The 26216-nt window shown below is 41.5% G+C and overlaps 1 protein-coding gene across 4 annotated transcripts in view; it reads right to left on the bottom strand.

Annotated features, from left to right (window-relative positions):
* The window catches only part of LOC146498889 (delta-like protein C), a 60374-nt gene extending 34311 nt beyond the window's left edge, over positions 1-26063 (bottom strand). For 3 of the 4 annotated variants that reach the window (XR_014870395.1, XM_085138854.1, XM_085138853.1), the window contains exons 1-6: positions 23691-26063; positions 23249-23491; positions 22983-23040; positions 22474-22731; positions 21311-21499; positions 9274-9384 (exon numbers count right to left, since the gene is read on the bottom strand). Coding sequence is in view for 3 of the 4 variants with exons in the window: in XM_085138854.1 (XP_084994980.1) it covers positions 9274-9384; positions 21311-21499; positions 22474-22731; positions 22983-23040; positions 23249-23491; positions 23691-23741 (910 nt within the window). In the remaining variant the exon portion in view is untranslated. The remainder of the gene's footprint in view (positions 1-9273; positions 9385-21310; positions 21500-22473; positions 22732-22982; positions 23041-23248; positions 23492-23690) is intronic. The other variant, XM_085138855.1, reaches the window with a different exon arrangement.
* Between the last annotated feature and the right edge of the window lie 153 nt (positions 26064-26216).

Genomic DNA, 26216 nt, shown 5'->3' with positions numbered 1-26216 from the left:
TAGGTCTGTTGCTGTGTAACTGAGAAGGGAGTTCAGGGTCACCTAATCCTAAAAGTAGAGAGGGTATCTGTCTCCCAAATCAAAACTGGAATCTTGTTCCTCAGGAGTGAAGTCCGAAGGCTGAAGGCTATGCCTCCTATGCTCCTTTGACCACACGTAGGCCAGCAGTTTGAGAGCAAAGGGCTCCGTTGGGGTGATATGGTACTATGATGTTTTTAAGATAACATGGGGTCTGATTATTTAAGACCCTGTATGTGAGGAGAAGGAAAGCATCAAAGGGGTGTTTTTTTTTTAGAGGCTTTTCCCTCTGCTTGCTATTGTTTACCTGCCTGGTTTTGCAAATTTATGTAAGAAAAACTAACTATGCATATGTGAGCTTATGTATCAGAACCTGCTTCTTTTTATGTGCATTTGAGTGCTAGCAATGATCTCTGATGGCACAACCATATTTACAAAGGATGGGCACTACAGTTTTCCTCCTAAAACTTTCATTTTGTCACTTAGACTTAATGATACTGCAGTCACGTCCTGTTTATATAGCTGACTGCTTTTGATTGGAGAGCTATAAATTTTCTCTGCAACCCAATTACATGTCCCTATAAAATCTTTATTATCTATGCTATTTATTATCTTTTAACGGTGAAGCTCGTGTTAGTAAATCTCTAGTTTCAAACTAGCAGTAGCCACTAGGAATTTAACTGAGAAATACCTGCTGCTGCTGCTGTTACTGTATGTTCATGACCACAGTCTGTGGCTTGACCACAGACAGACCAATCAAGCCGGTGACACAGCTTTTGTTGCAACAAATAATGGAGCAGTGCCCTGGTGCTAGACAGAGCCATCTCCACTTGCAGAATTAACTTCAGCTTTTGTCTCTGCTAATAAGACGGTAAAAGAACTCAACATCCTGAACGCTATTTCTATCCTCTCTGTTCTAATTGCTATCTCCACCATGTTAGTGTCTATTGGGAAATAGATGGTAACACAACGCTTGTCAGGGCAGTGGCTTTACAAGGAGGAATAGATGTGTCTGCCAGATAAATGTACTGTTTGGTTAGCACTGGTGCACAGTTGTTCATGTCAACAGGAGGTTGGAACAAGAAGACAAAAGCAGGTCTGTGGTAGAGGGGAAAGGATATGAGCCATTACAACAAGGGAAAAAAGTCACCCAAAGTCAGCGGGTCCCAAAGATGCAATAAGTCACAGATAACTAAGCAGAGACGCATGGCAGTATTAGCAGGCCAAGATCTGTAAATGTGTCTGTGTCTGGTTTTTAAACAGATTTGAGTGGGAGAGTCAAATTTGAGACAGAGCTTGAGGTGTATTTCTGACAACCTGGGAGATAATATGCAGCTATATATAAAACTGACCGGGCACCAGAGCAAATAAACAGTCTTGGAAGTTAAAAAAGAAAAAAAGAAAGAAAGAAAAAAGAAACACCTGAAAGATACAGAGGGCAGTTCACTGGAATCTTTTATGAAAGCCTTTAATACAGGTATAGCAAAACCACTTTTAGTGTCCAAATGCAGCAAAGAAAAGAGCTTAAAATCATAAAAACCAATGTGATTTTTTTTTAAATATGTAACAAAGCTGATCTTTGAGTTATACAGAATCCTAAGGGGGTCTTAATTCATCTTCAAAATGAGAAAATAGGACCCTTATTCCCAGAAAAAGAACCTGTGAATATTATTTTTTAAGTGAATGCTCCCTGTGAAAGGACAGTGCTTAGAACTTACGATGCTTGGTTGCTTTTATTCTGCTTCAAGATGCATCAAACACTTTTAAAACATATTTAAGTCTCTTGATTTATTTTTTCTGCATGAAGGGCTTATGCTGGGCTTAACCTGGGTTTATGATAATTTCCATACCACTGAATATATTCGAGAATTTAGAGCTGGGCATTTTCTCTAGTGGATGAGGATGAATTTTAGCTAAAAGACCTTTATTATTGACCAACATTTGCTAAGTTGGGTGAAATAAATGGTAACATCAACCCAAAAGTGCTGAATGTATAAAAATAAATATTTCGTAAGACGATTTTTCATGTGCGACCTGGTTTCATTGCTGCCGAGCGGTTTAAGTTTTGATTAAGTTTAAGCATGTGAAGCTTTTAGCTTAAAATGTAATTTGTGTTCATTTCAAACTGTCGTATTTCCCATTAATAGCATGACCCTCAGTTACCGAGCTTGGCAGTGATGGTACTGACACTTCTCACATCCATATTGCAGATGTTGAGAAGTGAGCATTAACAATGAGCAGTGTATATCAGAAATTAACCTTCTTGACAACTCCATTAGGAGTCTTCATCCACGGATACTTGCCATCTGAACTGTGTGTAACCGTGGCCATGCATATCCATTAATAATATACAGGATGTTATTAAATAGATGATATTTCATGTGAGTGAACACAGTTAAAGAAGACTTATGGGTCCCAGATAGTTTATTATCAGCAGTAAATTGGGGGTTAGTCACAGCATAAAAATGTGATTTTTAATTAGCTGTCATGGATTAGTTACTCTGGCTATTTTCAGTAAATTGACTGAAGGATGTAGCAGCAATGTAGACAGAATGCTAAGATTAGAGGCTCTTTAGCTGCATTTTGTCAAGGAATGACGCAATATTTATATATATTTATCCATATAATAAGATTTATGGGGAGGCCGACTACCTCAGATTAGAAGGAACTGAATGGAGGAGCTGTGTAATTTAACTAGATAGGGTGTTTAACAGTAAGCAGTAAGTGGGCACCTGGGGTGGCAAAGGTGACACATAAACATATCACACTTAAATCAATATCTGATTCTACATTTTGCCCCCCCTGCTATTGTTGCACCCCTCCTTGAACTCTAAATGAGCACTTCCAGAAAATGATTACTGGGGACTGATGGAGTGTTCCAAGCCTGTTTCAGCATAATTACAGTGTTTCTAATGTGCAATTATCAGTATAGACCACTGAAAAACAGAAACTGTTTAGATGTTAAATACTGCCATTAACATTTGCCTATAAATGTTAAATGCAGCCATTAACATTTGGCTTTAAGATGAAATGGAGTCATCTTAATGTTTTCTTGGCAGTCCAAATGAGACTGAGTTTAAATTATAATTACAGCTGACCACACTGTACAAAGAAGAGCAGCAAGAGAGAGGAACTGCTGGATTTGACTGAAAAAGAGAGGAGGGAGGGGCTAAAGAACTCTATTGTCATTCCCTTTATATGGAGGCAGATTTCAGCTCAGTATCTGTAATATGAACACCACCTGAGTGCACCCATTTAACATCAGCTTGATCACCCCTGTGGGAAATTTCCCCTGTGCTTTTCTTTATTGACACAAAGATGAGACTGTTAACTAACTCAAGAAGAATCGCAGGTTACCAGGCATACATCATGTATTTTCAAATTTTTCAAATGCCTTGTCACGGAGCAAACTCTCACTAGGATAGATAAAAATTCAGTGTGTGTGTGTGTGTGTGTGTGTGTGTGTGTGTGTGTGACGAGGTGGAAGAAGTCAAGCCTAAAGGCAGTAACAGCAAGGCACTGATCAGCTTGTACAAAGAGTCCTGGCATTTATTAACCTTTATGTACCTGAAGAACCAAACTGCCACTGTACAGAAGATTTGAGCGTGACTGACCTCATTATTTTGGATTTGAAAGGTGTACCTTGTACCCCGTTCTGCCTTGGATTCACTTTCCGTCAGGTGCTATCAACGGTGTGAAAATATTTCTTCATTAAATAACAGGTTGAATCTGGACAGATGGCACCACACTGCTCCTCATTTATGAACAGAGATTTCAAAAATGTTATCCCCAACTCTGTGCCTCTGTATTGCTTTAGGCGTCTGAACTCACATGGGTCAATATAAGCTTTGTTTTTACTTAGGCTCTGATAAGCTGCTGCACCACTTGCACTAGACTCACTCCTCCAGTAAAGTAGTTCAACTTAGTCCTACAAAACTGTCTTTCTTGCATAACTGATGGCAAAAAAACCAAACTTGCTCAACATATTGAGTACTGTTGCTCCTTGGCCTTTAAATTAAAGCCTTCTGCTTGAGGGCCTCTGCTGAATTCTGTGTCAAAGCCTCTCTCTGGCCTCTCCCAAGAGCCTTTTTTTATAGCTTCATCAGAAGGAGCAACTCTCAGTGCCAGGGCCATTTCCCAGCCTAATGAATTGGCCACGTTCAATGTTCAGCCAAACAGTGCATACAGTGAGGCACGGTACTGGGAGTGGAGGCAGTACTGTGATCCTTGAGTGGGATTAACAGGGCACCATGTGTGAGCAGCCCATCCAGCACCAGTCCCCATATGGGCTGAGCAGCCACGATGCAACTCAAGAGGTGGGAATGAGAGCCAAAGGAGCCGAAGGAAGCATGTGGGAGTTCTGTCACCTTCATCTAATCTGACTGCTTGGCTTCTAGTAGACTTCTAACTACTTTGTGATGGACAGGACACTTCACTGTGCTTTCCTCTTCACTTTTTATTGCCCCTGTTCACCAACAAGAGGGAACTAGTGGAAACCAACAATCACTGTTGTAGAATCCTGAGTAAATAACAGGACGCTGTTTCTGTTGTTCCTTTAAACAACAAATGAGGGTGGGATCAAGAACTTCCTGGAATCTGCTTGTAAAAACCAAAATTATTTACATTTGGCTTGTATAGCTCTTCAGATGGATCTTTACAAATCCTGTTATGACCATTTCACCACAGATCTCAAATGTGTGCAATGAGCAGTGGATTTCTCTGTCAGACAGACTTCCATGTTCAAGATCGTAGCTTGGGGCTCAACTTAGCAGTTTCAGCATGTATTTTCTTGAAATTCACAACATTGTGCATTGTGAATTCTATTTTAAAGTTAAAAAAGGGAGCATACTCAGCAGGAGAGACCCAAAAAAGCTGAAAGGTTGCTGTTTTGACACACATGAAGGAGATTCAGAGACACATCATAGAGACGCCATCAGAACAGGACTTCCTGTTATTAATCTAAAAATAGCCTCACCGAGCGTTGTCCAGATATGCCTAACAGTTGACTTTGAAGGGTTTTAGTTTTCATGAGTTATTCCCACCACTTTGTAATCATACCTCAAACAGAGTTCTACTTCTGCCACTAAAAGTACACAGGACCTGAGATGGTACCTTGTGGTATTTCGCACTAGGATGTTGCCTTTGGATCCCTTAACGTTATTTGTTGATCACCTTATGAATCCTGTGGATGTCTGATCAGACTAGGATGTGGGGAGTCTGGAGGCTGAATCAATTCATTAGGTTCATTACGTCCCACAAGTCATTCCTGAGGAGTTTCTGCAATGTGCCAGGTAAATGTTGGTGTCTAAATAACATGCACATAAATGGCAGGAGCCCAGGTTTTCCAGCACAATGTAGCATTTCATTGTCCCATAAATGTATTGTACATGTACAATAACAATAAAGGCCTATTCTGTTTTATTCTATAATAATGCTTTGATACGTGTTATTCACATTACTTGTCAGTGGTTTTAATGCGGCAGATGAATTGTGTATTTTGCAGATATTTTCTAGCTCCCAAGACATATCCTGAACCTGCCCTGAATGAAATTACAAACTGAGCAGACACAGTACATGTTACACTAGGCAGTTGGAAGTGGTCCAATAAGTGCCTGGCTTTAGTGTTTCAGTGGAAAAACGAAAACAATAATTCCTCTGTCTCAGTCTAATATCGATCATGTGTGTACATCGTTTACAAACAACCTTATTTAGAAAACAACATTCTGGTGGCTCATCTTCCATTTTTCTCCAGCTTGATCAAATTATTCTTACAGTCTGAGTAAAAGATGAAGAAGTCTCCCGCTCCCACTGACGATGTTGTCCACTGGTTCTGCAGTCTGCAAGTGGGCTTTGTAAAGCTCCAAACATGGCATGGTAGCCCTTTGCAAGTCCAGCATCAGCATCCAGTAGAGACATCTCTCTAGAATTTTTACTGTGCTCTGTGAATCACAACCCAGTTTTATGTCCCTATTGCAAGCAGGTGGCCCGGTAGAGACTTTTGATGTACTAGTGTAATATAATTCCAGTGTGTTGTACAGTACAAATCGTTAGCAGTAACTGTTCTTTATCTATCTATCTATCTATCTATCTATCTATCTCACATGTTACAGTCATTTATAATACAAATGATAAATTGATAAATGTCATCTTCTTCTCTTTGTTTCGATATCCCTACAGCCAACGCGAATGTATTTCTCACACTCTGTGAATCCAGCTTAGGCTTGCCTTTGATGTTTTATGCTCAGTGCCCTGTAGGGAGGCAAAGACTCTCCTGCACCACTGACACCCACAGAACTGAACACATCTCAGTAAAAAGACAGAGAGTCGGTCAAGGAGTACTGTTTTTTTTGTTGTTGTTGTTTTTTAATTCTCAGTCTGTTCCTACCATTTCATTGGCCTGAAGGTGCTCCTTGACGGTTGATGTCAACAGCTGACCAAATGTATGAAGCGTAAAGCTGCACAAGGTAAAAACTTTTTTATGGATAGCCTGCACCTCAAACCCTTCACTGTTAATACTTTCAAACACAAATGTGAACAATGGAAAAGGTCATTGCTGTAAGGGAAAAGGGTAGAGAAGAATGATAGCCATGCAGGTTGAGCTAACACAAATCTTATATTTAGCCCTTTTTGACTGAATAGTTGCAGGAAATACGAAACCGTTCCTGTTTTTTTACCAACAACATTTAAAGAACTGATGATCAAACAGATTAGATCAATGACCTTTGTTATATTTTTAGTTTTTTTTTTTTTTTAAAGAACTCGAGGTAAGCAGTGGAAACAAAAGCACAGAGTAAACTTACTGTTCTTTGACTTTTCGATTTTGTGTATCCACCATGTTTGAGTTGGATGTACAAGGAGATATTTAACTGAATGGGGGTTTGGGGGGGTCAGTACATAATGAAACTTGTTGTTTTTTTTTTATAAAAATAACTATCTCAGTCTTAACCCAATATTATTATTTATACACTTTCTTCTAAGAAAGTTTGTGAAAGTTGCTTTGTGGCCTCTCATAGGTGCTTTGGAGACAGCCATCCACGTTCAGCCTCAATTGTCACAGCACTGACCAGTGGCCCAGTGTTTTGTGTTGCTTAATTTATATTCCTTAATGATTGTTTGTCAAGAGATGTATCCTAAAACACTTCTTCAGCAGAGAATCAGAGAGGAGAAACACACAGGTTTTCTTGCTAGCAAGGTCAGTCACCAGAGCGCTTTATTTTATAAAGAGTCTTTATTTATACATCAGTAGGTGTTTGTTCCTTACATTGGAATGTGGAGGTGTATATGTATGTGTGTGTGCGTGTGTGTGTCAGAGTGTGACCCCATAAACGACTTCCCTTAACCTGCTGGTCTGGAAAATCCAACAGTTCATCTATATGTAAAAAAGGGCACTTAGACTAAAACTGACATAGCTACGTTTATCCTACCGTAAAACAATAAGACAAGGTACGACCTTTCCCAGGCTCCCAGAGCACTCTGGAATGCACGCAAAGCTTTTGCAGACTATTAAGGATCGCACATCCTATCACTACCATATGCAAACTTATATTATTAAAAGATTATACTGACTACTAAGTACAATTTTCTATTGACATTGTTATTCATAGTTTTGGTTCTCTTTTCGATTCTCGATTGTTTTCTGCTCACGTTATATTTGTGGTTCCAGCTTTTAGTTTCAGCCACTGTGTCTTCCATGTGTTCCAAGTTTCGTGTCCAGTCAGTCACATCTTAGTGTCAAGTCTGTGTCTGTGTGCACGCTTCACGTTTCACTTTGACAGTCTTATGTCCTATGTTAGTGTGATCAGTTTTGCTTTGCCTTTGTCTTGGTATGTCTGATTAGTCCCTGCTGTGTTTCCACCTTTCCGTTTGTTGTCACGTTCTCTACGTTAGCTGTGTGTCATGTGTAGTTCCATTTTCTTCAGTCATGTCAAGTCTTGTCCAGTGACGACCAGTCAGGAGATTCCTAGTTCTAGTTTGTGTTTGTTTTGTTTCTTTAGTATTCATGTATTTTGTTTTTAGTTTGCATTTTCAAGCAATAATGCTGCCACCTTTAGTTAAGCTTTCTGTCTCCGAAACTGGCGTTTGGGTCCTGACCTAGCCTGCCACATAGCTCATCATGACATCAATAGCACTTTGACCTTTATAAAGTTTTATTACTGAGAGAAGTTTTTAACAAAAAATAAAAAATAAAGGAACTAAATCCACTGATTGATCCTTTACAAGCGAATACTTCATGACAATAGTTTTTGTAGGGGGGGGGTTTAAAAACATGAAAAACGTGTGCAGTTTGGAAGGTAAATCCAGTGTGTCACACAATCTGGGTCAGATGAGATTCAAGAAGCATACAAAGTCCCAGTATGATGTCACAAGCTACACTGCAGACAGACATATGTTGACATTGTTTCCATATACAGGAAAAAAAAAATGCAATAATAACAGGAAATGCATGTCTCATCCAACTGTCAATTTATTTGGTTACCAACCAAGTGTAGACAGCCAGAAGACATCTGCTCCACATACACAAGCTAGTATTACCAGATGGCAATTTAATTTTGGAACTATTTTTTTAAACCAAGAGCAAGAACTCAAACCAATCAAGACCAAGAAAAGACAGTCGGCCAGTCAAGACAGTAATTCAAACATCATAATGTTTGCTGGAGCACTGAAATTTAGTTTCTGTGTATGCAGATGTCTTCCACGTGCACAAAACATGATGAGAACCATCTGACAGAAGAGGAAACAGTTCTTTGTTTATTCTTGTTAGCCAACACAAAAAAGATCAACCAGCAAAAACAGCATCTTACAAGAACTGGGCGAAAGGTGTGTGAAGCACAGTATAGCAAAATACATATGAAGCCCACAGTGTGTGTACCTATTATCTTTCTGCGACATCCACAGTTGTGGGCTGCACGATGACTACACCATGAGGATAATTGAATTTTACTGTGAGTGCTCTGTAAGGTCAGCCAAATGGATTTCTTCACAAGGTAGCAAATAAAACAAAAACAAAATAATTGCCTTTACAATAAGAGAGCACTCCCCAATGAGTTCAGTTTTATGTTTGAACTTTTACTGCTGTGTGGGATTAAGTTTGAGTAATGAATTCTGGGTTATAAAGTCACAGTTTCACTTGGGCTTGCAGTGGTGCACAGCTAACCAGCTTGGATTGTCTCTGTTAGCATTTTTGACAATTACCAGGGTACTAACAGCAGAAGGTGAAACGTCTAAGTTTATCAATAACAATGAATAACTACTCACCTTCTCTCCTGTTGACCTTAGCAAAGACCGGCCCATGACTACTGGACAGCTGGGAGGAGCTTCTGAAGGATGATGGCAGAAGACTGGACATCAGTGGGTTGTCACAAACATCTGTTATCCAGCCACAGCAGAAAAGACAGAGATCAGTGTTTACACTCACGGTCTGTTTCACTGGACATTCATAAGGACTTTCTGTGAGGAGTTTGCATGTTCTCCCTTTGCCTATGTTAGTGTTGTCTAGGTACTCTGGTTTCCTCTTGCAGTCCAAAGACATTTAGGCTAAATGTTCATTCTGAATCCGCCGTGGGTTTGGAAGTGGGAAAGATTCTGCACTTAAAGTCTGTATGTATCTCACTTTCCCAGGAACTGGCTTTGGTAAGGTGTCACATCCCCTCAACAAAATGATCAGATCTATCATAACTGTCAAGAGGGGAGGGGGGACCCCATCCACTCTTCCAAAACAGTTAGCCTAAAGGAAAGTACAGATTAGAGATTAAGAGTTTAGAGCTGTGTAAGTGAGGCACATAATGTACGATGCTTTGTATGGTCAGTAAGACTAGAAAAGGTGATCTATACTAGCCTATTTCAATCAGTCTCATAGGCTAATATCTCAGTGTGTTTTGCTCATATGATAGTGTCATCCCACCTGAAAGGTTAAACGTGGATTGCCCGATACCCAAAACAGATGTAATCCTAGGTTGGGGGATAGATTTGGGGCCTTAAAATACTATTTCAGGCAATAAAGACAGCTTGATTTCATAGAGAGACGTTTACACGCCTCATACACTCTAATGTTTATGGAAATCAAGGACAAGAAATACATCAAAGTTCAAATTTTATATGAATTAGTGACTCATGTACCTGCAGTTGAGTCATTGATACAATGCAAAAACTATATCATAAAGTGAAGGTCTTATTTTGATGTTATGAATGGCTTTGATGATCAGAGGATCTACACTATGACAAGAGTTTGTCCACGGGACATTATTAGAAAATGTAAATTCTGCAGTAGTAATATAAAGTGTATATAAAATACTGACAAATGTTTGAGTATATTCATTCAGTCTTTAAAATAATCAGTGTTATGCTTATTAAAGAAACACTGGACAAATTTTACCAGACTATTAATACAGGGTTTAAAGTAATAAAGGGGGAAAAAATCTGATTGTGATACATTGATCACAATTACACAACGTGTACACAATTACTACAACTTGCAGCAGTGAATTGTGCATATGAACTATAGAATTTCATTGGCTTTCTGCTTTAATACTGACGCTGCTAGGATGAATCTTAAATATTGAATCAATGAACACAGAAAATAAATAATTTCTATGTTACTGAACAAGGTCAAATGCTGGCATACTGAACCTTAGTGATGTCAATTTATTTAAAAAATTCAGTCAGCACTAATGCCAACAGGTATTTCAGTAGAAATACTAGATATAACCATATCAGAAAAAAGTCTTGTTATTGCAACATATGTAACACATACTTTTATTTGTATGATCGTATACATTTATGACGAACAGCATCATAAATGCTGTTTCTCATCATCAGTTATAAGCGGTATCCATGACATTTTGTCCGATGTACGTACACTACAAGTGTGTCTAGCGAGTTCTAGCAACAAATCAGCCACAAAATGCTTGGGCTTCTAAACTGATAACCTTTAAGACCCAAAGGATTCACTGCCAAAGGCAAGATGCCAAAAGAAACCAGAGATCCTCTTTCCATGATTCAGTGGTCCAGGACAAATTTTAAAATATGTCAGAAATATAAACAATACCAGTGCAGTGATTTTAATGTTGTGGCTCCCTATGTTTAAATTGGTATATCTACCAATGCTACTTCACAGCTGTTGTTTTTTGAAGTGCAAGAACACATTAGTGAACAGGATTACCCTTCGGTGGAGGACCCAGACTCGATATTTCTGTCTGTCAGAATGTGTCATGCTGAAGAACCCTTTAGTGAAGAACTGAGGGCTGCTGTTCTCCTCATGACTAAAGTACTTATAAGACAGAGGCTGTGACTAATATGTCATTTATTCACAGGGAAGCCGTTTCCCCAGAACACCTGACTATTAGATCATTACAAATGTTCACTCATTTCTATGACCACTGTGTAATCTAACATTTTTTAATGGATTTCCACCAGCAAGAAGAGTCAGCATAAATTATTCACAATCCCTTCAGAGATGCCTGGTCCTGTCTCCCGACCATGACAACAAGGCTTCCTCTGAGATTACTTTGTCAACATTATTGTACTTCATTTCAAGCACAGAGGGATTTTCATTACCTGAGACTATAAACCAGAGACTGTTGACAGTTTTGAATAGCCTGTCATATCCACCTAAGCCTTTTCCATCTAAAACCGCTCTTCCCTGCAAGTACTTGAGAGTTTGTGCATTTCTATTCAAGCTCAGGTGAATTTATTGTCGGAAATCTGAAGAATATTCTTTACTTTGGGTAGCCCTGTGCAAGAAATTGGATAATCACAACTGTCATTTCTTTCAGTAGTCCGTGTTTTAAAACAACAGAAATACTTAAAAAAAAATACAGTTGCACAAAGTAATAAAGTAATATTAGTCAACTACGGAAAACAGGAAAACATCCAGGCATTTTCTTTGAAGCCGTGATGCACTGATGCAGATCCCATATGGACAGCAGTGACTTGTAAGCCCTTCATAACATAGGAAACAGTAAACATGTTTCTCACCTACAGAAAAATGAAGATTCAAGAACAGATAATTAAGCTGTGCAGTATAAAATGACAGTGGGAATGACAGGTGTTCAGGAAATGTATAATCTCACTATAAGATTATAAGCTATGCAGTATAAAATGCCAGGATGTTTTCCGTAGTTTACTAATATTACGCGTAACCTTGTTTATGTGTCCTTAATAAGTGAGCCAAATCTCAACAAACCTTTGCACAACATTGTCACACCTAAAGCAAATATTAATATCTATGTTTTAAAAAAAGATTTATTATAAATCCCAACTTGTTTGATTTTCATATCTATCATATATTTATACCCCCCTGCAAGTAAGCCACATTCTCCAACTGCCTTTTTCTCCCACATATCCATAAATAACTTAACAGATACCAGAATTTGTGTCTGAAATAGACTTTTGTTTTGACTCACCACTAAATACTGAGTAAAGAATTTGAAAAAGCTGTTGTTTCCCACCTTATGGATGTGGATTTTGCTAGTTATGCTAAAGAGCTTTTTCTAACTTCTCATTTTGAACAGCAATTACGTAGTGTAGCTAAGTTACACGTAGCTAGCTAGCTTTAGCTTGTTAGCAGACTAAAGTTTTAGCCTAGGTATAGCTAGCAAAATAATCAATGAATATCTTAGTCAATTAGGTTAGCAAAGCAGACTAATTTAATGACCCATTATATTACAAACGTATTTCTTATGCAGGTCGTTATTTTAACAAAACAAAGTAATATAAAGGTACAAAGAAAGGCGTGCAACTACTGTCATGGCTATGTTTAATTCCTTGCTGGAGGGGAGAGGGAGGGGAAACAGGGATACAAAGGAGGGCGGGAACAACTAATCTATAGTGCCTTTTTCACTGTGCAATATTTTTGTGTTAATATCCAACGGTGCAATAGACTCACAATAGTTGACATGTGCAATTCCCTTGTATATTCTTATTCCTATTTATTCTATTCATCCCTATTATATACTCTGTATTTATATATGTATCTTTATTTATGTATGTGTATATGTGTATATATGGTATTTTTCTGCTCACATTATGCAACTTCTGTCGGTTCTGTGCTACTGGAAGCTGAATTTCCTGGAGAAACCCACCCGAGGGTTAAATAAAGTTTCATCTAATCTAATCTAGCAAATGGATAAAACTGTGCTGTTCATGTGGCAGCATGAACTCTTGGACAACAAACGTCAATAATCCCATCATAAACAGTAGAGACTGGTAGTTTGGAAGAATAGATGTGCAGTAAATCACAAGTCTGTCAGTCAGGAGACTGCAGTTTGTGTCCTGTTTGGAATCTTAGCATTTTGAGTTTGTTTTCACTTGCTAAATAATCTAAAGTTTTTACTCCCTAGAGTTAAACTATGCTGCACAACATTAACCCTGCTGCTTAAAATGATGCTTACTCAGTGCATTTAAATTCAGCACCCAGGGGTCCTCTGCAAGCATCCATATGTGACGAGTTGGCAGTGAGACTTGGCCTAATAACCTCGTGTCATCATCCACTGTGGCAAAAAGCATACATGTGACACTCCAGAGGTTTCAAGGAAACAGTACAGTTGTCTCGTGTGTGCCTGCTTCAGCAGATACTTGCTCGAGCCAACCTACAGTGGGTGAGCATGGACTCAAGCCCGAGCGACTGGATTCTGATTCTATTTCACTAAATGTGCACAGTCATCATCAATAACTGGGGATTTCAGCTGTTTTTTAAGCAGTGAATCTTTGCAAATTTATTTATGGAAACAACATATAACCCATGCAACCTAACACATTTCATATCATTCTGATGCTGCTTCACCTGCGTCTAGCTTAGTCTAAAGCAGACAGTGATACTAAACAAGATATAGATGATGGCCGAAAGGGCATGAGTGCTGTAGAACATCATCAGATTTCTGAATAAGCAAGTCTGATTTTCTTTGGAGTTGCTGTGACATTTGAAAGGTGGCTGTGAGGTGGGAAAAAAGTACTGATTAACACAGGCAAACATGATATAACGTGATATAGCAATCATATATAAGATGCTTTGAAATCCCAGCCACTTACTAACTGTATTAGACTAAAAAACATCTTCAAGTTTTGCTTAGAACTTTTACTGAGGACTAAACTGACAGAAGGACTAACTGGATTTGATTGTGGAATGATAATGCAAACACTGATACAGCCTGTAGTACCGGAAACCTAATATAACACTATTACAAGTAAACTAAAGCTATGCTTGAAATAAGTCTTTATTATTTTGAGTCCCTGAATTCTGAGCGTTAATTATTTAAGTGTATGTTTTTGTCACTTAGTAAATTTCCACAAAGAAGTGGAATAAGTCTGTTTCAAGAACACTGTTTCTCTCAGCAAACCCACAAATGAGAGATGATGATGATGAGATAGCCTTTATTTGTCAGTTGCAGGTCTTTTGCCCACAACCGAGATGACAGACCTTGCCGACCGTACATACAATACACAAACATCACATTGGGGAGACAGGTCAGGCTAGGTAGCGAGGAAAAAAAACATCGAAATGTGTAACACAGAAGAATAATACAGGAATGCACAGATATCAACACACCATAGCACAATAAACACAGACAAGCAACATGGGAAAGAGTTCCAGTGTGTACATCTGATCTGGGACCGCTGCAATCTTCAACTGCGCCTCCAACTGACCCGATTAAGCGTTGGAGGTGGCGTTGGATCCGGGGTAGGGAGGGTGATGCATCAGTGAGTGCTTATCAGTATCAGTATATGTATGTGTGTGTGTGTCCATAGTTCAGCTGAGACAGTGTCCTTCGCCCTGCCAGGCTAAGTAAACAGTCTTCCAGCCAACCCAGGTGGCCTTGTAGGGAATGGGAAGGAACAGACTAAACACAGTTGTTATCAGGGTGTTTTGTTCAGCTCCGGCCTTGCAGCTGGCGCCAAAGGGGGTATCCGCATAAGTGATGGTATTTTTTACTTTAGTGCGAACAGCTCATATGAATTTCAAAGCAGTTCTACAGTACAACACTGGTCTCTCAATCTCCTGTTGGAGAGCCGTGAGCTTCGCCATACTTGCGTTCTGTGATGTTGTAATTTCTTGTGCTCAAGGAGCCAATTTCTGAGAACTCACGGCAGTGTGCCTCCCCGGGATTTCATCCAATTTGCGCCCAGAGATGTTATTCCGAGCTAGCCCTTCCGAGATGTATCCAGTCTGCAGTCAGAGATCTTATTCTGAGTATTCACAGCAGCCGTAGCCTCTCCAAGATCTTATCCGTGCTGACTCAATGAGCCCATTTTGAGAAACTCACGCCTCTCCCAAATCAAACACATAACACCTACAGACCCAGCTCCTTTGCCATGAAGCTCCCAGTGCATAGTTTATGTGCTAATGTTAATACCAGAGAGCTGAGTGTTGGCAACTTTTACTCACTGTGTGTTGCAACAATTGGCATCTTTATATGCAGTACTTTTGCCAGATTTACTAATCTAAGTAAAATAGTATGAGCGCAACCCCTGAATAGCGCTAATAGGTGTGATTAATTGCACCACTTTCTAAACACAAGCACCATCAGTATCAGCATCAGTCCATTTCAATATGAAGTGCAAAAACCAAGACATGCTTTTTTCTGCACTAAATATTGGTGCAATTAGTAGTAGACTGAGTGTCAAAAACATTAGTAAATCATTTTGCACACTTTAATTAAGTATTCTTTTTCTTCTATTTTGTGCCGGATTACCTTGTGAATAATAAGGAAGTCTGGCATTTATAAACTGTATCAGAGATAACACAGTTGTTGGAGTGGATGGTAAGTATGTAAAACATACAACTATAATATCAGAGACCAGTGTTTGCAACAAGAGTACAGCTCCCTATCTAGTTAGTTTTAGGCATCCAAAACACTTCAGTTCCAGATATTGAATACTGAGTGGTATCTAACGTTTTAATAAATGACAGATAAGAAAGATCAAGTTAAATACTTTGTCGTGGTCCTGGGTCTGACCGAAAGCTTTTGAGTTCTTGAACATGTTCACTATTTGTTTGTTTTATTTTTTGTATCTTTGTATTTTCCTTAGTATTTAGCTCTAGTGCTTAGTTGCTGTTGTTATGTGTATTGGAATTCATTATGCTTCTAGGTTTAATGTCTTTATATTTATTAGTGTCTCTTATTTCTTCGTTGCAGGTTTTGATTATTTAATATTTTCTTGTATACTTTCTTTAAAGTTGTCATTAGTTTTTGAATCTTGCTTACAATCTGTTTTTTTATGAGCCCTTGTTCCCACTCATATGTCAAGTTCTCTATACTCAATCTTTCCAGTTATTTGCTTCCTTCTTTATTTTTGATCATCATTCGTCTCTTGTGATTTGTATTTACTTTCACTTCCTTATCTGTTTTTTTTTTTATTAGTTTCAGCTTCTCTCAATTCCTTCGTGTGTCTATTTAAAGCCTCTGTTTCCTGAATAATACCGTTATCTCTTCCTTCCTCATTAAGTTTTTGTTTTTACACCTTCTGTATTTCCTCCTGGAGTTATTTGCTTCACCTCAGTAAAGGTCAGTTTTTTGTTTAAGTCGTCTGCATTTGGGTCCTTTCTACCTACATGTCATGATACTTCAGGAGGGAGGGAAATACAGTCTTTTGCTAAAGAGCTTTCACCAGAAATCTTCCTTACACTGCATTTTGTTTGACTGTTGAAACTGTGTGTGATCAAAACAAAAAGGTTCATCAAAGTGCTAAATTAAAGAAAATGAAATTATACATAATTTGTAATAATAATTTTTGTGATACCTGCAAAAATTACCCCAGAAAAGGTTTGTTTTTGTTTGTTTTGGCTGTAATGCATGAACATAAATCCAGACTGCTTTTACATAGATATTGTTGAATTTGTTATTGGATATCTCATAGGAAGACAGGTATTGCGTTCAAATCTGTACCCTTTTAGGTTTCTGACATGCTCAGAGACACAATCTGAGCAAAGATGATTAAAACATGAAAAGGTGTCCTACAAGTAAAGATTCTGTCTGGTCCCACATGTATGTGTAGAAAGAAATAAAGAAGCAGCAGGCAGACACTTAGAAAAGCTGCATATGTTGTGCTTGCAATAAGAAACAAGCCATGCATGATATTTAAAATGTTTCTCTGAGGCTGCAGTGTTAGCAGGTGAAGAGCAGCAAACCGTTTCAGACTCAGGAACATTAATTTATCTCCTGCACAGAATAGCGACAGGCTGAAATTTCTGAGTGACATGTCACATGTATGACCTCGCACTGTCACACTGCACCATTTGTTTTGGGTCTTGTCATCTCTGTGTCACAGTGACTGAAAAAATATGTCAGCAATGTTGAGAATTGTTGTGTCAACTATAAAAGTGGTTAGAAGTATTTCTCCTGGAAAAGAGAAAAAAATACTTTCAGTTCTAGAAGTGGCAATGCCAATTTGTGGATACACCACGTTGATTAGACATAAATACCACAAAAACTGTTAGACATACTGCCATGATTTTGTGTGGACATTCATGGTGCCCAGGGGATGTACCCTAAACTGGTAACCCCCAGTGTTTTTCTCTGACTTTCTGTGGTTCAGAGTATGTTGCATGGTTGAACACATGCAGTGAAGACATTCCCGCTGAAGCACCAGACATATCCACGGGATATCACATTCAAGAAGTTACGTTTTTACCACATTTAATTTGAGCAAAATTAACAGAGGAACTCACATGAAGCTCTTGTGGCTCTGATAAGTTTTTGGATGCTGAGAATAAACTGTGGAGAGCCATTTGGTGCAGAGGCTGCAGGTGTGTGTATGTGTGTGAGAGAGTTGAAAAAACAAATTACAAAAGAGTATTTACTGACAAAAAATATGCATTGCATTATGAAGCAAGTGGCAACTTTCCTTGCAGGCATCCAAAAATTCTCTTTCACTTATCCACTATATGTTCCAGTGTACACCCTGGACTAGTGACATGGAGACAGAAAAACAATCACATTTACAATCACATTCTTTCCTCACAGCCTGTTTAGAATCACCAGTTAACCTAACATGGATGTTCTTGAGACAGTGTGAAGACCAGAGTACCTGGAGAAAGGCCACACAGATATGGGGAGAAGATGCAAACTCCACACAGAGAGGCCCAAAAGCTTGTTTGCCAACCAACCTACTACCGAGCCCACTCATTTTTGTACATCATACTTAGTTGTAATTTTATGTATTCAGTTCATTTAGAAATTTAAATTCAGTGGACTTTAGTTGGTTCAGTTAAATATGTGCCTCTCCACAGTTAATCACTACATGCGATATGAGAGGTCAGCATGTCGCCATTCCTAAAGATGGCCCCAAATAATCCACAAAATCATGAACTTGCCCAGACAAACCAAAGCATACCTCTTTAAGTCCCCTCTGTGTTCTTTGGCACAGTCGAGGTAACTGCTAAGCTAAACTCCAGCTACTAAACTGATACCAGAACAACTTATGCTGTCATTGAACGGAACTGAGCTACAATTGATCTTTTCCTAAAGCCTTTTAGAGCAAGCTCACTTCTCCTGTTGTGTCTTCCTATCTCTCTTTTCCCTGCAGAAGTTTTGAAATAAGACTATTCTGTTGAGTCATCCATAATCATTACTATTTCGTGGCCATGAAAGTCAAAGGAAAAGTTTGCGTGGTAATGCAGTTTGGCTGAGAACGATATGAATCCTGTGCCTTCTTTGGCTGCAGACCACAGCCTGACAGTCTGACAGCTCAAGTGAGATGCTGTGCTGCAGGGCTGACTGCTAACAATGAGAGAAACGTTAGTTCTTCCATACCAGCCCTTCATCTGTCTATTAGCAAGACACCAGGCCAGTAATTCTGCTGACTCATGATCGAAGCCCTCCGAAGTTAGAAAATCACATTAAGCTATAAAACACTCATAAATTCACCTTCCCATGCAACATAATTAACTGCTCTTTTTTGACACGGCATGAAAACATCACTGCTGTTTGGCATTGCTGTGTTAACTGCATTGATATGAGGATTCATGGGAGGCAGACCCAATCAGTAAATTAGATCATCAAAAGGAACTGTACTGCAACAAGGCCACATTTAAAACATGTATCTGTAAGCTTTAACCCTTACCACATTACAGCACATGCTGAAACTAGTAAAAAAAAAATGAATGAACACATTGGTCGTAAGCAGGAAAACTTAAGACCATTAACTATGAAATATGTCAGTCTTATGTAGATTGGAAGAATTGCTGCTGGTTACATCACACTTACTAATGGACCCAGAAGGAGACATGTGGAGTATGTGATGAAAATATCATTAATTAATCATTGTCTCTGCAGCAACAGATGGAGTGAAACATACATTAAACAACACGTTTCTAAAACCAGCTGACGTAGAAACTGTCGCATTAACCACGACAGCAGCAGGCAGGTAATTTAACATTTACAATAATATTTATTCTACTGCTAATATTTCTCTGCAGATCTCAAACACAGATCCAGGTAACCCTAAGGTGGTGAGAGGTTTGGTTAAGCTGACAGTTATTTATTTATTTTATTCAACTTTTTACTGTTCGGAAATGCAACATGTAGTTACGTTTTAGGTACCTGAACATTTTTGATCACTTTAACCTCTTAAGCCCCAACGCCCCCTGATACGGGGGCAAAAGGCAGGAGATCAGGTAGGCTTGGGGCTTAAGAGGTTAAAGCAAAAACTTGTCCAAGAGGAGATCAAAAGACACGTTTGCTAAAATTAAATCTCAGAGTAATTATTCATAACCAGAATGCAATTCATGTAAACCCTGCGCGGTGCACGTAGAGGAAAAAAGACAGAAAGTTTTCAGACAACAGCCAATGAGCTGACTGTTTGTCATGTGAGCTGTTATTAGATGACTTGGATCAATGCGAGTGATCGGTGTGTGAAGATATGTACAAAAAAGGAAAATAAAAGGACTCAGGATGGCGCCCTGAGGTGCTCCGCTGCATCACGACTACAACTTCAGCTCAAACATGTCGACCTCGTGCCTTTGCCTAAAGGTTTACTTTAGAAATGATCAGATGCTCCTGAGGAGCAGATCCTCATTCCCAGGCTGCCAAATCCTGCCGTTAAAAGTTCACATAGAGGACTCGGTGTCCTCTGGGCTCTGTGTCATCGATGGAAGCAACAGTGAGACTGGTTTTCTCCCAGCTCGTCACACATGGATGTCCAGTCAGGCACCAGCAGTCACGTCTGAGGGGAACATTACCCACCTCCACCCACCTCCACCCTCCCACTGCCCTGTCTGGACCTAAACCAGCTGGAGAAACATGTTTATTGTTCATGTTTAGGTTACACTGGCCCAACATAACCGTCTTCATTCAAACACAGGACATGTGGCTTTTTCTGCATGCAGATGACACACGTAAAAACATCCCCTCATAAAAATGTGGAAATTTGTCTTTAATGTGTTCAACCTTTAAATCTATTGATATGCTGCAGACGAGCAGGGTCAGAGGTCATACCTGTGCATGGCAGCACCTCTGCTTCCAGCTGATCTCAGGTCTGGGATTTAAAAAACGCTGTGGCCAAAAGTTTGTGTTGATGATTACTCTTCACTGCGTCACAGCAGAAACAATCTGACCTGAACGTTCAGCAGCAAAGTGCATGAAACACAACATTTGTGTGGCTAACCTGCTGCGGTGCGCGACTTTAAAGGACCTGCGTATAAAGTAATCGTTGTTACAGTCACTTAAAAACTGTTATTGGCTCATTAAACTAAACCTTATTTCTAAAGATGGTCAGAAATGCTGACTTGATGTCTGCTGACGTTTCAGGAAAAAATCTTTGAAACAGAAAATAAATGATGCTGAACCAAAAGCAGATCGCAGCCTCATCTCATATCAGCCCCAAACTTCTTCTATATTGTGAATAAATTGCATCATATCAGGTCATTTAAAGATATAAGTGACCAATGAATCTGATCTTAGTCAGTCAGATGCCTCCGGCATCAGAGACGATGTTAAAAACAGCTCTGCACTTCCTTAAACTAAAAATAAAACATCTTTAAAGAGCACTTTTGGTTTTTACTTGCTGTTCGATGAGAGTTATGAAACAAATCATAGTTTCAGCTAAAATGCGTCGCTGTGGTAACGGTAACAGCTGACGTGCAGGCAGAAAACGTCACTGTTTTCCTGAAAGTTTCAATCGTTGCCGACAAACTGGGTGAATTTTTGCAGCTCTGAACGTTTGTGGATTTATTTCAATACACAGAAAAAGGAGAAGTTACAAATCATTGTGGGGGTGGGGGTGTGCTTGAACCTGCAAAGGAAACGCTCAGCTGCCCGTTAACCCCACCAGGGCGACGCCCCCGCAGGTTTAAACCCACCTTGGTCGCAGTACAGGCCGCCCCAGCCCTCCCTGCAGTCGCACTGCCAGGGCAGCTTACAGGTCCCGTGTTTGCAGCCGGGGTGTCGCACGCACTCGTCGCAGCTCTTGCCCTGCCAGCCCTGCTGGCACACGCACTCCCCCGGAGACTTGCAGAAACCATGCTGCTCGCTGCACCCTGCACAGATGGCTGATGGGAGGAGGAGGAGGAGGGACGCAGGGAGAGAGAGGGCAGGAGGAGGAAGGTCAAAGAACGCAAGAAAGAGAGGGAAGGGAGGAAATACTATCATGACTGTGTGTGTGTGTGTGTGTGTGTGTGTGTGTGTGTGTGAGAGAGAGACAAAACAGCTCCTCACCCCTCTCAGGGACTCCTCCTTAAACACACACGTTTACATCACGTTAACTTTCTTTAATTTCCTGGAGACTCACTTTAACCTGGACCTGCCGAAAGCCTTAAAACTGAATGAATAAACACACACACACACACACACACACTCAGCTCCCCTACAAGTGCTTGTTAAGTGCTGAGCGAAGCAGCTGGCCCGCACAACAAAAGCAACACATGCTGTCTCCTTTCACGCAAGGCAGCACACATTAAGCTGCAGCGCGTGTCCCCTTAGAGGCGGGCGGGCCAGGGGCCGACTAGGGGCCCATTGTTGATCTCAAAACAAAAGGAGCAGACCTCAGAGGCACACACACACACATGCACGCACACACACACACACACACGCACACACACACACACACTGGAAACGACATAAGCTCTAACATCTCTTTTTGTCCGCTGCAGCCACCGGGGCCAGCGGTGGCACTGACAACTGCTTGACTTCACAATTTCAAGGCCGCCAAGGGTCCCATTCTCTACCCGCCCCCCAGCAGGAGAAACGTTAGAATAAAAATGGAGGGAGCTCAGGTGGAGGAGTTGCACTACTGCCACTACTGTAAGGAAACGAGCTCGCTCCTGATTTGGAGCCAGTTTTGTTGCATCATTGAACGTTTTTCGTATATTTTCGTGAGACTGAAGCCGTTAAAAACAGCTTTGCTCAGCGTGACTCTGGGTGTAAGTGAGAGGGGCACGAATGAATCTCCTCAAATGATCATCAGCCGTAAAATTTAAAGGACACTTTCTGTTGAATTGCTGAAAGCATCACAGAGGAAACTCACCCTCTGTGCAGTACTCTCCTTTCCAGCCCTCCAGGCAGTTAATCTTCCCTTCCTTGTCGCAGGTGTAGTGGCCGAAGGTGTCGTTGCGTGGCCGGCAGTAGGCGGAGCAGGCCTCCCCGTGGTAGAACTCATTGCACACGACGTGGTAGGAGTAGCGCAGCTCGCTCTGGTTGCTGCTGTTCTCGCCCTTGGTCCAGTCCTCTCCAACCCTCAGCTTGTGGCGGGCGGCCAGCCGGCTGATCAGGTTGTTCTGATTCTCTGGTTGGAAATTCATCATCATCATCATCATCATCATCATCAGACAAAAACACCAATCGTGTTTTTAATTATGTTCATCTGTGGCGATGCTAAACATTAACAAATAATAGTTTTAGGTGTCTCGTTGATGTTCACAGGTATGAATCACGAGTGGATTCTCTGTGCGGGAAGATGAGCTGTGAGCATGAGGCCTGCTTGTGTGAGCTGTCGCCACCTGCCGGTGAGCCGGCGGCGATGCGTCGGGAGTTTACCTGTGGAGCGTCCTGGAGCGTCCGCCTTCCAGGCTTCAATGATCAGAGAGAAGGTCCCCTGAAAGGAAACATCTCAGTTAGTCAGATGTTAGTAGACGTGGAGGGAAACGGCACGTTTGAGTTTGCTTTGTTTGAAAAGTTTCTTCTTCTCTGGATGTTTGTGGCTGAAACTCTTTCAGATTTCAAGAGCAATAAAGAAAAAACTCCTTTAGTGTTTTCGCTGCGCTGCTGTCACGCCTGAAACACGCGTGACTGTCGTCACTTACCGGCCACTTGAAGGGAAACGGCACTCTTATGGGCTCGCTCTCGGAGATGGAGTTGGAGTCGGCGTCGAAGACATCCGTGAGCGCGTCGCCGTACGTGCACGGCGGCTCCGGGTTAATAACGTTCTGCGAGTTTTTGAGGCACACGCGGAAAAACATCAGGCAGCCCTCAGACGTTCGGCCACAGATGCCGCTGGAGCTGGTGAAGGAGTCGATCTTGAGCTCGAAAACTCCGGCGGTAAGAGCCTGAGGGGGCAAAGAGAGGAGAGGGGTCACCTGGTGCTAAGACGCACACGAAATCATCACCGCAAAACGGCGCACGTCTGCATCACAAACCCGACGCGCGCGGTTTCTGCAGCGTGTCCGAAACACGTAACACAACAGTTTAACAAAAGCATCAACAAAGCCCCACGCCCCCGTGGGTCCCGTGAGCGCTGTCACTCACCGTCTGTGCCGAGGCGAGCAGCAGGAGACACGGCAGCAGCGAGCGTGCCATGGCGCGTCCACAGGTCCAGTGCGTAAAGTCCAAAGGATCCAAAATCAAACGGAGAGACGAAGAAAAACCTTTAGAAAGAGCGGGCAGTGTGCGCGTGTCCGCGGTGTGCCACCCGAACTGAGACAAAGTTTAATCCGCTCCGCACTGAACTCTGGACCGCAGCTGCCCTCCCACCTCCTTTATACCTCAGGAGGAGGGCAGGAGGGAGGTGCGTCGGCCGCAAGGAGGGAGGGCTGCTGTGGGCCTGATGTTTCTGTGAAATGAGTTTAGAACGAAAGAAAAACAAAAGCAGCAGCGAGTGAAACTCCCCACGCCGCGCGCCGTTACGCACGCTTTACGCGTTCTTTTAACTTTTTATTTTTCACGCGCTTCTTTTCTCCAGAACACGAAGCTTGAGCCACTCAGATTAAACAGATTTTCAACACTCTGTGTGACGATGTCCCGAGGGACGGGGGCTGAGGGGGGCATGCTTTGATTGGCTTTCACCAGCTGATGGTGCAATTACGCAGCAAAGTGCCAGGAGCCAAACGCTCACGACGGAGGCGCTGCTTTTACTGCCTCTGTGACGTCACAAAGTGTCCGCAGGTATTTACCTTCTGCGGTCAGCGCGCTGAGGCAGTGAAATGTGCTGTGGAAGTGAAACTACCACACGCGCCTCTCCTGTCGCGTGCCGTCCCACGAGTGGGGAGGAAGACTGAAATTATGGCGGGTGGTTTTGAAGTCCCCAGAAGAACCTGAACGCGGTCCTCTGAAGTTCTTAGTGTGACAGGATTAAATCACCATGGTAACTTATCCTGACACGTGGCCTGAGATTTTTATATTCAGAGGTTGAGTTTAAAACTTTTATTGTTTGATTTAGAGCTGCTGAAATCAATAAAACCAACAAATCCAGCTGTTTGTCCGGAATTTTCAGCCACTGATGTTTTTCACAGTTTTTTATATTTGCAGATTAAAGATATCTGCAGTCTTTAATCTGCAGTCTTTAATCTGCAGTCTTTAATCTGCAGCGACTGCACAGGTTACAAAAAGAAATCAATCACTGAGAATTTGTGTTCAGTGATTCATCTGATCTGCACAAACTAAAGCACTTTCCACGTTTCTGTGATCGAGCTGTGGCTCAGTCTCATACATACAGTTTAGTTTAAAGTCCAGTCCAGCTGTCCGTCACACGCACAGCTGCTTTGTCCCGTTTGGAGTTTTGCTTCTTTCTCATCACTGGTTTGCTTTTTACCCATCGGGGCAGCCCAGTTATACTCGCTGTTCTTGAGGTCGGTGTCACACGTCACAGGGCGACAGAGTGACGTCATTATTTAGATTTAGATCACCATAAGCAATGAGGCGAACTTAAACCAAACAAAAGAATCATTTACAGGGATCTCTGCTGACATATTTCTACTCTTGCACTACAGCAGCTCTGCATGATCCACAGTTCATAATAAGCTTTCTTTATCTAACACTCGCCCTCAGCTGCAGTCTCGGAGCTGCTGTCTGAAACAAGCTCCTCGTTCCTCCGCTTTTGCGCCTCCAGGCTGCCGTAGCTGAGGCACGCCTCACACACACTTCAACAAATGAGATTTCAATCTAGATTACATGCACCTTAGTGTGTGTGTGTGTGTGTGTGTGTGTGTGTGTGTGTGTGTGTGTTGGGGTCTGAGCTGTATGATAATGACCCACCTTCAGGCCGTGGAGCTTCACTGATGTCGAGCCATAAACTCTCTGCGTACAGTGTCAACACATGAGAGTAAATAAGGCTGCATTCATTCATTCATTCATGTATTCCTGGTGATGCCTGAGCCCTGAGCTCACTGGGTGTTTAAATGCACACAGAGTTTTAACCAATCAGAGCTGTTGTTGCTGCGTTGCTGTGAAGGTGCCAGTTTTCAGTTGGCCGTGTTCTGTTTGCAGCTAAACAGCTGCTGCTGGTGGTGCTGGTGCTGGTGCTGCTGGTGCTGGTGGTGGTGCTGGTGGTGGTGGTGGTGGTGGTGCTGGTGGTGGTGGGGTCTAATCTACAGAGAGAACTTTAAACCAGCTGTGGAGCTTTCAGGTGACTTTTGAAAGTTACTCTGGTTAAATTTAGAAGAACAAAGCTGATCTCAGAGCGACTGCGGAGCGTCGAGCTCACAGGTTTGACGAGAACTTCCATAAAGATTTCTGCTGTCAGCTGTGGAAATAAAGACTCTCAGCTCAGCTTCAGCTCAGCTGCAGGAAAATGTTCAGCGAATGGACCGAAACACCGAGCTCAGGCCTCCCCTTCACCTCAGGTGTATGAGGAGGAGGAGGCGCTCATGCTGATGAGCTGTAGCTTTTGTTGGGCTGCCACCCCCACCACCCAAACCCCCACCTCCACCATTTGTATTTGAATGAGGGCAGCGCGTGCCTCTGCTGGTCCTGAATTCAGCCCCCTCCTTCCTGGCACGAGGCACGCTTCATCACACCCTATTGTCTGTGTGTGTGTGTGTGTGTGTGTGTGTGTGT

This window comes from Neolamprologus multifasciatus, chromosome 17 (genome assembly GCF_963576455.1).
Source record: "Neolamprologus multifasciatus chromosome 17, fNeoMul1.2, whole genome shotgun sequence".
Classification (NCBI taxonomy): domain Eukaryota; kingdom Metazoa; phylum Chordata; class Actinopteri; order Cichliformes; family Cichlidae; genus Neolamprologus; species Neolamprologus multifasciatus.
The sequence above is the reverse complement of the archived record's forward strand: the minus strand, read 5'-3'. Positions and strand labels throughout refer to the sequence as shown.